Source organism: Suricata suricatta, chromosome 1, assembly GCF_006229205.1.
Source record: "Suricata suricatta isolate VVHF042 chromosome 1, meerkat_22Aug2017_6uvM2_HiC, whole genome shotgun sequence".
Lineage (NCBI taxonomy): Eukaryota > Metazoa > Chordata > Mammalia > Carnivora > Herpestidae > Suricata > Suricata suricatta.
This window is the reverse complement of record NC_043700.1, coordinates 38,214,996-38,228,467: the sequence shown is the minus strand read 5'-3', so window position 1 is coordinate 38,228,467 and position 13,472 is coordinate 38,214,996. Positions and strand designations below refer to the sequence as shown.

The 13,472-nt window shown below is 41.5% G+C and overlaps 1 protein-coding gene and 1 non-coding gene across 2 annotated transcripts in view; one reads left to right on the top strand and one right to left on the bottom strand.

The window, feature by feature from the left end:
- Positions 1–7,858: 7,858 nt before the first annotated feature.
- LOC115300764 overlaps positions 7,859–13,472 on the bottom strand; it is a 68,472-nt gene continuing 62,858 nt past the window's right edge. The window contains exon 3 of the mRNA XM_029950289.1: positions 7,859–8,058. Coding sequence (XP_029806149.1) covers positions 7,859–8,058 — 200 coding nt within the window. The remainder of the gene's footprint in view (positions 8,059–13,472) is intronic.
- On the top strand, positions 9,102–9,183 carry TRNAS-CGA. The gene has a single exon. It is a non-coding gene; the product is annotated as a tRNA-Ser (tRNA).

Sequence of the window (13,472 nt, the reverse complement as noted above, 5' to 3'; positions counted from 1 at the left end):
ATTTTGCATATTAATTAGGCAGTGATATCACTGTATTTTCACCACAAACTACAAAACTCAAAAACTAGAATGTATTCCAGCAGAGGCATAACCATGAGAATGCTCTCATGATTTCACACATGCTCCACTCAACCCTGCAACAAGTCCACCTCCCAGACTTGTCACTACAAAGTACTGAAGGGGAAAAGAGTAAGATTTTTTTTTTCTCCATTCCATGGTCTTAGTGTTTTCTCTGTCTCTAACCATGGTGCAAAAGCACCTCTACTAATGTGTAGTTTTAAAACCAAGCACATTCCTTGGGACGCCTGGGTTGCTCAGTCAGTTGAGCATCCAACTCTTAACTTCCGCTCAGGTCATGATCCCAGGGTGGTGGGACTGAGCCCTGCATTGGCCTCTGCCCTGAGCATGGAGCCTGCTTGAGATTCTCTCTCCCTCTCCCTCTCCACCCCTCTCCCCTATTTGATGTACCCTCTCTCTCAAACTAAAAAAATTTTTAAATAAATAAAACCAGGCACATTCCTTGCCAATATTTATACTATTCAGACATCTTTCTTAGTCAGTTTCATCTACACTGAAAATCTATTGGGTCTGCAACACAACTTTGCAGGAGGCTCAGGAAAGACCTTAGCCACTTGAATATCAATCACTACCCGCCTGGATACTCTCTGTGATGAAAAGCAGATCAAAGGGGATTGGAAACTATGGAACTACCCCTTGCAACAGAAAAGGTCAACTGCAGCATTCTCACCATCTCTGTAAGTTCTCAAACTCATTAATATCATAGTTGACTCACACCCAGACACTCAAGGTTTTCCATTTTATCAAAGGTTGTCCTCCATCTTGCTGAGTACTGTCAACTGCATGCTGACAAAATGTGCTATGACACAATTTGTTCTTTTTTTTCTTTCAGAATAGTTCCTATTGTCAAATATTGTTTTTCTTCCTTTTCACTACATTTAATGATTTTTATCTCCAGTTTCATTTCCATTAAAATCCCATGCTTCCATACACTTTCAGTGCTTTTGTTCTTATCTGACATGATGCGGTAACTATGCACAAAACTAAAAACTCAGCAAAGCCTAGTCAGTAAATACATCATAAGCAACCAGATGGTCAAGTGAGAAATGACTGCCTAGGACAGCCAATGCCATCTATTAATGTATTTTTGCTCTAGAGCTGTGTTATCCAATATATTAGCCACTTACCACATAAGGCTATTTAAATTCACCTAAATAAATAAAATTTAAAATCCGTTTCTAAATCTCATTAGTCACATTCCAACTGCTCTCAGTAGCAACATGCAGCTACTGACTACCATACTGGACAGCACGGATACAGAATGTTTCCATCATAGCAGAAAGTTCTATTTAACAATACTGCAAGATAGAAACTTCAAAGTTCTTAGGCACAGTACCAGTACTTACAGATTGTGAGGTCTGACTCTCAGAAGTACCCAAATGCCTTGGAATGTTCTTGGCAGGTTTTCTTAGTGGTCAGTACACAAGGGTTTTTGGAGCCTAACAGAGAACTTAGCACATGATAAGTACTTAACATGTGTTGAATGAATGAACAACATATTATTGTCTGTATTTCAGTTTCTGCATTAATTTACTTACAGATATTGGCTCAGGGAAAGCTATGAGATTTTTTTCCTACACAGGAGGTTTTTATAGGGAGAAAAAAGCATCAGCAGGCAGCTCATGGACCCTTGGGAGCCACCAGAAATGAAGCTGATAAATGTAAACATCTGCCCAAAGCAAACTTTGATATTCAAATGAAGATTCAAACCCAAGTAAATACCTTGCTCCTTCGAACACTTGTAGGTTGACTTGTAGCTTTTAGAGACATGAAGGAAAGATCAGAGGAGATGCTATGGAAGATCATATGGCCTGCTGCCATTTCTCAGTATTTTCTCAATATAATTTTGTTAGAAAATATCATTAATCACAAAGGCAGCAACAATTTAACTGCACTGTCTGTGCCACACTCACTTTACACCTAGATTTCCCCTTCCCTCAATGTCCTATGAGTCAATCTATACTTTGCCTATCAAATAACTTTTTGGAAAGGGTTGCTGAAAATCAAAATTCAGAAAAGGGTATAAGTTTTCATAGACAGCAAAAAGCAATTCCACAGGCCCTTAACCAATAATCTCCTGAAGCCCAAACAAAGAAGCTATAGCTTCTTCTATTTACATTTTTCTACTTGCCTTGTCCACAGACCAAATAGTCATAGAAAGAACCAAGCTGTTCCATTTCTATAATTCACTTTTTCTTAGCAAAAGTCTGGGAACAGAAGGCAAGAGAAAAGGAAGCAGCTGCCGCCTGATCTTTTTATTAATGCCCTCAGCTCATTCCCCATTCTCCTCATTGTTTCAGGCTCCTTTTCTCAACAACAAGCTCATGGGGGAAAAAAATTAGCCTTCTCTGTGCCAATACCCACAGTTATTTAAAAAAAAAAGTCTAGATCACTTCTATGAGGTGACATAATTATAAGCTAAAATAGGTGAGCCTTAAGTTCAATTTTAAATCGTTGATCTGCTTTGTTTTCAATTCCAGTGAATTGCTTGTATGGAACTCCTTACATACTCCACTTAGTGAGCCATTTAGGCAGTATGGGTGTTTTTGAAAGAAAATTACACAATTTCCAACTATTGAGCCAAACAACAATCCTGGTCCTATTACTTAAGGCAACATATATATATATATATAAAATAATTGTTGTTGATTAGTCATCCAATTTCAGATTCTAAGATTCACAGAATCTAAATATGAGCACCAAAAAGTTCAGTTTCGACAACACACAATGCTAACTTCGAGGACATAAACACAGAATAGTTAAGAAAATTGAACTGCCAAATTTATATCTAATTCTGTCACTTATTAGCTGCATTACTTAACCTCTCCAGACTTCAGAATGGAGATAATGATAGTACTGACCTCATGGGGTTGTCACAGAGACACGAGGAGGTAATCTGTCCAAGTACACAGTAAGATCTCAATCACTATTAGCTATGATGGTAACAATGCATCTCCTGAAAACTTAAGTAAATTTTTCTAAAATGCTTAACATAAGGGGCTCCTGGGTGGCTCAATCCATTAAGAGACTGACTTCAGCTCAGATCATAATCACACAGTCCATGAGGTCTAGCCTCGTTGGGGTCCATGCTGACAGCTCAGTGCCTGGAGCCTACATCAGGTTCTGTGTCTCCCTTGCTCTCCACCCCTCCCTGACTTGGCTGCTTGCACATGGTCTCTCTCTCACTCTCAAAAATAAATAACATCCAAAAAAAAATTTTTAATGCTTAAGGTAAGCATTTTCCAGCAGTTACAACTTGGTGAAACTTCAAGGAAAATGCTGCTACTTGGACAACTCACAGAAAAATACTCTGTAAGAAAAGAACCCCAAGCTTGGGTCAAAATGTTCACTCTTCCACTTACCCTAAATCCCTAACTAAAAACATAAACTTGAAAATATCCATCAACATGTATAATTATTCTGACTCATATCAATGATTTGTGGCCAAAGAAAAGGGAACTTCATACTGTAAGACGGTTGTCTGAAGTCAAGCAAGCCCCAAGAAATGAGTGGTGGGCCCTGGCCAGGGCCAGGCACTCACATGGAAGAAGAGGAGAGGAGCTAGTGACTCCCTCACACCACAAGTGTCCCCAGGAGAAAAGTTTCACCAGGTCTGTGCCCTGGATTGTCAACAAAGTCCTGGCCAACCAGGCACCAACAGGGCCCCAGTTTGTTGACCTTCTGGGAACAGTGAAAAACAAGGTCTGCAGGGACATGTGCTATTTTTATATAAAAAAGATAGTATAAGCAGATTCATTATTGTTACAAGTTACACCTTATTTTCTAATGAGGCATAGAAATATGGTAATCTGGATTTAAGAATAACTTGTTAACTATCTGCTGCAAATCATCCTTTTTCTCACTGTAAACTGCAACAGTGATTGACACGGCTACTGTATCCACTGCACTAAAACTAATTTGCAGCATGTCAAAAATGTCTTTGTAACTCCGAAACACAGGAAAAGTACAAAGGGACACACTCTCAAAATGCCACCACTAAAATTCTTTCCAGCAAACCTCTGAGTCTGCATACAGTAACAAACTGCACAATCTGTCCAGACATGGACACTTTGAACAAAGGCTCTCGAGAAACTCACCTGGCTCCTGTACTCCTCTAAAATAAGGTTAGGCTGGTTTAACTGTAAAAAAACTGAGAAAGAACTAAAAGGCAGTATTCAAGATAAATCATCTCCACTCTTAGCAAAGGCAAGTAGGGACTTCCATGTTTGTCCCAGACTACAGAGGAAGAATCCCTAAATGTTGATTTGAAACTAAACTAGATTCCTCAGCCTTCTGTGAGCTTGACTCATAACCTGAGGTAAGTGGACTTTGGTCACCTACTGATTACCAGATTATTTTTCACAGACTGCCTAAAAGTAAATCAGGTCTGAATTCATTTCTAACAGTTGGGAAAGATCACCATTCATTACTCACCTCCTAACCCAAGCACGAAGAAATGGGGGCAGAGAGAGAAGGAGACACTGCCATATGACAACATACCTCAGGTAAACCTCGAACAAACCAATCTGGAGCACATACACATTTTAATGTTCACATGGCTTTTGCCTCAGCTTAACCATGACTGAGATTAACCCATTACCATAATGGTGTGTACACTTATGAACGAGGCAGGACAGATGACTCCAGAATTTCTAAGGGAAAAAAAAAATCACCTCTAAAAGTAGTAATACCTTGGACATGTTTTTTTAATGTAATGCCAGACTACAACCCACTCACATTTTCCATGGTGAGCAAACAAACATATATACACCAAGTATTTAGAAAGCGAATACAGTCACTTATGGAAAGCATCTCTAAATTTTCCTTTTTCAATGAGCTGATTTTCTGTCTTATTTTATTTTAATTTCCAAATTCCCAAGATTTACTATCCTAAAAGATTTCTAAAGTATCTCATTTTTTAGCTGCTACTTAATTAAAAGCAAAATTGAACCTCTTAAGAACAATGTACATAGTAAAGTATGTACTACTCTTGGTTCACAAATGAAGTGTCAACAAAATGTTTTTTAAAGCTAACACAAATTGAGATTTGCAAATAAGGCTTCTTATGCTTGCATTTTTTTTTAATTTTTTAATGTTTTATTTATTTTTGATACAGAGAGAGATAGAGCATGAGAGGGGAAGGGGCAGAGAGAGAAGGAGACACAGAACTGGAAGCAGGCTCCAGGCTCTGAGCTAGCTGTCAGCACAGAGCCTAATGCGGGGCTTGAACCCACGAACGTGAGATCTGACCTGAGCCAAAGTCGGAGGCTTAACCGACTGAGCTACCCAGGCGCCCCCTTATGCTTGCATCTTTAAAAATAACATTCAACTGTGGGATTTACCTTAAAATAAGGGTATTTTAGCTTTGCAGCTTTAATTATTCTCCCACATTAAATAGTCAGGATAAAAGAGAAGGTGCGTTCACAAACACAAATTGATAGAATGTGAAGTTAAGAATACATCACTGAGTAAGTAATGCATATACATGTTTAAGCATTATACCATAAAGCGCTAGGGCTAGATGGCTCTGAGGAAGCATCTACCCAATTTTCTCAACCTACAAAGGAAGACATTTTAGCTACAGAGGTTAAATGATTTGCCCAAGACAACAGCAAAAACTCAGTCAGTAACAAAACCTACAAGCCAGGTGTCCTACCTAGGAGCCCAAGTGCTTTCCATGGTACCACTTGACTCCTTTCAATATAAAAAGCATATGTTAATGAAATACCTGACAAGACAAATCATATATTTGTGATATGATCTGTGAATGGATATAAGAAAGTTGTTCGAAAGACATGAATCAAGCCACTAAAAATTGGTTGGGAAGGTATTAATTTATTCTGTATTGTTTTGCTGGTTCTGTTGAGCATGCTGCATTTTTAAGTGAAGAGGAATTTAATGACTTTTTTTAAGTCTCTTGATTTGTAAATAGTCTAAAAAAAAAGGATGGCAAAGCATTTCTTGTGATAGGTTAGAAAGGGCATTTTTTTCCTCCAGCAGGAAACATCCTTTCCCTCAGACAAAAAGCCAGCCAAATCCTCCCCCTTTCAAGGTTCAGCTGAACCACTAGCTCCTCAAAGGACTTCCAAGTCTCTAGGTCAGAAGCTCTTCTCCTTCCTCTGGATTCCTCCATCACAACCTATGCTGAAGTCTCTCCTACTAGAAAGCAGCTCCTTGACAGCAGAAATTCTTTCTTACTTACCTGGCTACAGGGCTTTGCAAAATCCTTTCTATGTATTCAATTACGGTTAATGAATTGAAGCATGTGTTCTCAGAATCCCACTCCGTATAATTTTCAAGATCTGCCCTATCCCCACACCAAACCTGGTCCCACTGAAGAGTTACTCTGGAGTGGAAACCCTGGATCCCACTAGTGAAGCAAACCAGTTTCTATAAAGCAAAACTGTAATGCCCTTTACATCTTCTGCCTACCGGGTGTTTAACATCCTTTAAAACATCAAGGGGAACGGTAAAACTAAACATTTATTATTTAGATCAACGACAACATTCTAAACCCACGTTCTCCAAGTGTTAACCTATTTTTTTAAATCTCAGGTCATTTGATATAACTCACAGCTGAAAACAGCAGAAAAAGTTAAATGCATGTAAAACACAATGAAACGTGTTTAAAAGCTACTGAAATTATCAGCCCAAATAATCTTCCCGTTTGCTCACTCAATGTAAATTTGTTTTGGGAGTATTTTTGTTGTTTTTGTTGGGTTTTTTTTTTCATGACAGAGAAACGTGATAGCCCCTAAACACAAGAGCTGACTTGGGCAGAGTAAAAATTGGCACTGCAAGTCATCTTTAACGCTTCCCCTTCTTTTGATCATTAAGCAAGTATAGAGCACTCAGGCTTTTCTCCTAAGTCAGGTTTTCAAAGCGAGGGTTGAATTAAAACGCCTATACGTTAACACCAAAAAGTTGACCCTTCTGGGCTCCTAACACAAAGAAAGATCAAAAAGGAACCTGAACCTTTACCAGAACCTGACCCTTTACCAGAACCTGACATCAAAACACACACATTAAGTGGCCCAGGAACCCTGGGGAACTGAGGAGCGACAAAGCAAAGCAAACCCCGATCTGACGGTGAGCACCGCCCGCGACCCCACGCGCCCTTCAGACCCCGGCGGTTCTCGAGCCTCACCGCGGCATTTCTTCCTTCCATCTTCCATCGCCCGAGCCGAAACTGTCGCCGGGCCACCGGGCGATCCGAGGGAGCCTACGGCGCGACTGCGGGCTGGCGGCCGGCGCCGCGCGCTCTTTGTTGGGCTCCTGGGACAGCCGAGCGGCGGCGAGCGGGCAGCCCCCGTGGCGGAGGTGCGCACCCTGGCGGAGGCTGCCGAGGCCGTCCGCCCGCCCACCCCGACTCACCCGAGACGTCCGCAAGAAGGCTCTGGCGGGAGGGCGGTGGGCGGGGTAGGCGCCCGGGGGCAGACAGGGGGCGGAAAAGCGGGAAGAGGTAACTTCCAGAGAGTGGGAGGGGTGGAAGGGGAGGCAGAGGGGGCGGCGCCCCAGGGACGAGTAGGAGGCGGTGCCCCAGGCCTTCAGCCCGCGTTCAGTGCCGAGAGCTCGCGTCCGCCCGGCCTCCAGCTGGAGAGCGGAACCCTGCCTGTTGCTTTGTCTTCTTCCCCGACAGCTTTCCTACCCTAAGGAAAGTGAGAGGCGCTTACGAGGGTGTTTCCTCTCTGGAAGAGCCGTGTGAAGGGTCGGCGAGTTGGGCGCCTTGTGACTCGGGCCCGGGAAGAGCGTTGGGCAGCTAGCCGACCGGGACAAGCGTTTACGAGCCCCCACCACCACCTCCACCCTCGACCCCAGGGTCCCGGGCGGCGGGGACGCCGGGCGGAGGCCTCTCAAGTCTGTATTGTGGTTTGCTTGCCACTGAGGGGGCTCCTAGGGCGACCAGCAGCCGCCAGAGTCCCGGCGACCTGCCCATCTGCCAACCCATTAAAGGTCCATTCCCCCTCAGGAGGGCCCCGCCTGGGAGGACAGGGGTTCACATACACCCCACAGTCTAGTCTCAGGACTGAATGTGCCTGCAGGGGGATGGCAGACGTAAAAACTGCATTTTCAGTCGAAAGTGCCAAAGACCCGTGCTTTTTTTTTTTTCTTTTGCTTCAGGTCGTTAGCAGCAAAGACCGGGCCTGGAAGGAAAGGCGCCCTCCCCTGGCGAAGGAAGAGGGAGATCTAAAAACCACCCTGTGTATGGTCCGTTGCAAGCACAGGGTGCTTCACCTGTGTGTTGTTGAACTGTTCCTGATCTACCTGGAGTTAGAAGTGCATGTGGCAGGCTGCATGGTGCTTATGGTATGTTTGTTACAGTTTTATGTCACGAAGACTAGATTACCTCTTGTAACCTCTAGAAGATGTCCAAATAAAGGGAAGTGGCTAAAACAAATTTGACCTAGCATTACATTTTCTCTGCTTAGCTGGAAGTGTGCAGTGGGAAAAAGGGTGGGCGAGGTCCCCTGTTCCTGTTATTAAGCCCTAGGTACCCAGCAGGACACCTCTTCCCACTGAGTCTCTCTCCAGCCCACCCTGTTGGATAGACCCCCAAGAAAGTCAATCCAAGGCCACTGGTCTTGCATATGATTCACATCTGGTCCACAAGAAACACCTGTCCCTGACTTCACTAATTCTGGAAATGCAGGCTAATCCAACCACACAGCAAGAAGTCTCTGGCCCTGCCCCAAAGCATGGTCAACTCACTCCCACACTGAATTTCCTGGGAAGCAACAGTCTCCATTACCTGTTTGGGACATGAGTTAGGCCACCATTATCAGTATTGTCCAGCTACAGGGAACAATATCAAATATCTCCAAGGCCCATGGCCCTTTAGGTCCCTTCACTAGGCTTAGAATTAGAGAGTAGCACCTCCCACGTCCCTCTAGTGGCTAGTAGAGCCCAGCTCCCCATTCTCTTCATACTCTTAGCTTCTTTTTATAACTTTGATCTGACTATAAGACCCCATATTGTGGAACAGGGTCTCAGGACCATTTCCTTAAAAATCTGGGTGTAGGGTGGCTGTGATGGCCGAGTGGTTAAGGCTTTGGACTCGAAATCCAGTGGGGTCTCCCTGTGCAGGTTCGAATTCTGCTCACAGCGTGTGTATTTTGGGGCGCCTGGGTGGCTCAGTCAGTTGAGCATCCAACTTTGGCTCAGGTCATGATCTCACAGCTCATGAGTTGGAGCCCCATGCCGGGCTCTGTGCCGATATCTCAGAGCCTGGAGCCTGCTTCAGATTCTATGTCTCCTTCTCTCTCTGCCCCTCTCCCCTGCTCACATGTGCACTCTCTTTCTCCCTCTCCCTCACTCGCTCTCTCGCTCTCTCTCTCACACACACACAAAATAAATAAAACATTTTTTAAAAGTCTGTGCATGGGATAGAGGTCTGTCTCACATTCACTTTGATACCTTTGATTGCATTATATTGCACTAGTGTCAATAAACAATGGAACTTGAGACAGAGCCCTATTCTACTACCTTCTTACATTTCTTAGCTTGAAAGAGTCCTAGCATTTTATTTTCTCACTGTAAATATGGGTGCACACATATTTACATGGACATTTAAGTACGCATTGATGCATTGCACCTCTGGATACAGACTTACTTTCATTGTAGATTCATTGAAAGTGATGATTCTGAAAGATTTGGTACCCTTGTGGACAGAAATCACTGGGAAAAAAATCCTACATCTACATCTATCCCAATACACCACACCACATTGTGCATGTTGGGACACTTCATATTACTTACTCCTCAGTTTGATAATTACTGGCCACATGTAGCAACTTAAATTTAAATGAATTAAAATTAAATTAAAATTCAGTTTTTAGCCACATTTGAAATGACTAATATATTTAGAAAATAAAAGTTTGGTCCCAGAATACTATATGATTGTACTGTCTTATTTTTATGAGGAAATAAAGCTTTTTAGTGCAATACTACACAACTCAACCATTATAAACAATTAAAAACCAAATCATTACAGGGCTACAGCTGCTTTTCTACTTCACACTTGAAAGCCTATCTGCTTCCTCCTACTTCACCAGAAAATACTATCAAAATAGTTGCTGAAAATATTTGTGAAAAAGTCACTATTTCCCTCAAAAAACGAATCACTTTTTTTCAGAATTATTCAACAAATGAAAAGAAATTGTTTTAAAAGCAGTATTTGTATTGAAGGGGGATTCCGTAGAAAACATTTCTTTGCTGAGATAAGCATTTTGCTTATAATATTTTTACAGAGCAGAAATGACCCATGGAAATTACTAATGCTGTGTGTGTTCAAATTGTAAAAGTAATCTGGCATTTCTCCCAGAAGAAAGTATAACCTAGTGACAGGCTGCTCCACAGTGAGTAATGAGAGGAGTGATCACAATGAAGATGATCCCAGGGGCCTCCAGATTGTTGAACCAAGAGTCAAGAGACAGAGTCTTTGCTCACTCACTGTCTAAGCATGCGATGGGAGCTTCTTGTCCTTAGGCCCTCATTTCCTTTTCTATGAGTCGGAAGATTGGCCTTCCCCCTTAAAAAATTGCAGCATTGGGGGATTTAGAAAACTTTGAATTAAAAACATTCTTGCGACACCTGGGTAGTTCAGTTGGTTAAGCATTCAACTTTGGCTCAGGTCATGATCTCACGGTTCATGAGTTCGAACACCATGTTGGGCTATGTGCTGACAGCTCAGAGCCTGGAGCCTCCTTTCAATTCTGTCTCCCTTTCTCTTTCTGCCCCACCCCTGCTTGCCCTCTGTCTCTCTCTCTCTCTCTCTCTCAAAAATGAATAATGGCAAAAAAAATTTTTTTTAACATTCTTTATTTTCATGACCCTCAGTCTTTCTAACAAGCCTTTAGTGACAATGACAAATCCCTGAAGGCTCAGTGCTCTGAACTGTGACTCCAAGAAACTTGACAGCAGTCTCCAGAGAGTAAAGACCACTTCATTCATTCATTCATTCATTCATTCACTTTTTCTCTCTGCATATTGCCCAGCACAGAAGAGGTGCTCAACAAATGTTCACTGAATGCATAAATGAATGAAAGAATTCTCTTTCCTTGTTTTGAGAAAGAGTAATATGTGGTTTAAGAACTCCTTTGATTTCAGTGACTCTACAGAGAGTAATGTTGGTAAGCACTATCAATAAAATAGGTAGGAGGACTTTGAATAGAACTCTTATCACAAAATACATGCATTATGAACTTTTACATTTGAAAATTTATGTAAATTTAAGTGTTTCTGAAAGGAGGGAGATCTATCAGTTTTCTATTTCCCAGTAAAGATTCTCATTCTATACACAACTGCTGAATTACTTGCAAGAGATAAGTTCCTGAGGCCGAATTCTGATAGAGTAGTTCTTTTTGAGTCACTTCACCTCTAAGATCCATGAAACCAGCTCTTTTGGTCTATTGATTTATATAAATCCAGTCAGGAACCCTGGGGAAAAAATCTTTTCCCTTCAATATCAGCCTTGTATACAATTTACATAAAGCTCACCAATTTTAAGTGTTATTATAATTGTGATTTATAAGAAATATGTATTTGATCTTTGTCCTCTTTCCTGGCACAGAGTCTCCTAAGAACTTCAGAATTTCCCGAGTGACTAGAGCATTAAAATGTTCTTTCTTAATGAGGAACTTTTTGACCTCACCTGAAGATGGGACTTGCTGCTTATTTCTGGAGAACCAACCATAAGACTAGATGGTTGGAATTTTCAGTCCTACCCCTGTGACCCCTAAGAACAGGAGAGGGCAGAAGGTTAAAATCTTTCCCAAAACCAATGATTTAATCAACAGTATCTATGTAATGGAGCCTTCATAACAACCAAAAAGCATAGATTCAGAGAGCTTCTAGGTCGATGAACACTTGGAGATACGGGGAGAATGGCTCACTCAGGACATGGAGGCTACATGCCCTTTCCCCATACTTTGCCTCTTGCATCTCTTCCATCTAGCTGTTACTAAGTTATGTCTTTTAATAATATACTGGTGATCTAGTAAGTAAACTTTTTCTCTGAGCTATGGGAACTGCTCCAGCAAATTAATTGAACCTGAGGAGGAGGAGGCCATGGGAACCTTCAGTCTTCAGGTTGTTCAGAAGCCCAAGTGGCAACCTGAACTTGTGATTTCTGATGGGGGGGGGGAGAGTCTTGCCATTAGTCCCTTAGGACTGAGCTCTTAAACTGTAGGATCTGATGCTATCTCCAAGTAAATAGTGTCACAACTCAGTTGAATTGTAGAATACCTAACTGGTGTGGGAGAATTGCTCAGTTGTATGGGGGAAACACACACACATGTTGGAACTGGTGATCAGAATTGTTATGTGCACAATTTAGTGAGCTCTGGCAAATGTGTAGAGTTGTGTAACTCACTACTAAAATCAAGATATTTCGTCCCACCTTCCCCCCCCAAAAAAGTTCCATGCCCCTTTGCAGTCAATCCTCCCCTCCAAACCCTCAATCATAGTAGCTGCTGACCCACTTTTCTGTTTTGCCCTTCTAGAATTCCATATAAATGGAATCATATGAAATTTTTTTATCTACCTTCTTTCACATAGCATAATGTTTTTAAGATTAATGCATGTTTTTCTTTTTTTATTTTTTAAGTAGGCTCCATGACCAACATGCGGCTTGAACTCAGGACCCTGAGATCAAGAGTCACATGCTCTACTAACTGAGCCAGCCTGGTGCCCCACCACCATGCATGTTTTTATATGGATGTGTAGTTTGTTCCTCTTTATTGTTCAATAGTGTTCCATTGCATGAATACATAATTTGTTTCCCTATAAGTTGATGGACACCCGGGTTGTGTCCAGTTTTGGGCTGTTACAAAGAAAATATATGAACACATATGCTCAAAGGTTCTTTGTGTGTGTGTGTGTGTGTGTGTGTGTGTGTGTGTGTATTCTTTCTTGGATAAACACTCAGATATAGGATTGCTGTTCATATGGTTTATGTATTTTTAACTTTATTTTTTCAAAAAGTCACCAAATAGTTTTCTAAATTGGTAATATTATTTTGCATTTCCATCTGCAAGATATGACAGAGACAGTATTCTACATTGTTGCCAACATTTGGGATTGTTGATTTTCTTCTAATTTTGGCTTTTTGTGTGTGTAGTTTGGCAATTGTTAATGATGAATGGTATTAAACATTTTTTAGGTGCTTATTTCCAATTTCTATGTCTTCTTTCAGAAGTGGCTGTTTAAAAACTCTTGCCCATTTTTAAAAATAGATTCTTTTTGTCTTCTAATGATTGAATTGTAAGAATTCTTTAATATGCTGGATGCAAGCGGTATCAGATATGTATTTTGTAAATGTTTTCTCCCCATGTTTGTCTTACCTTTTCAATTTCTTATGTTTCTTTGAAGAACAGAAGTTTTTAATTTAAATAAAG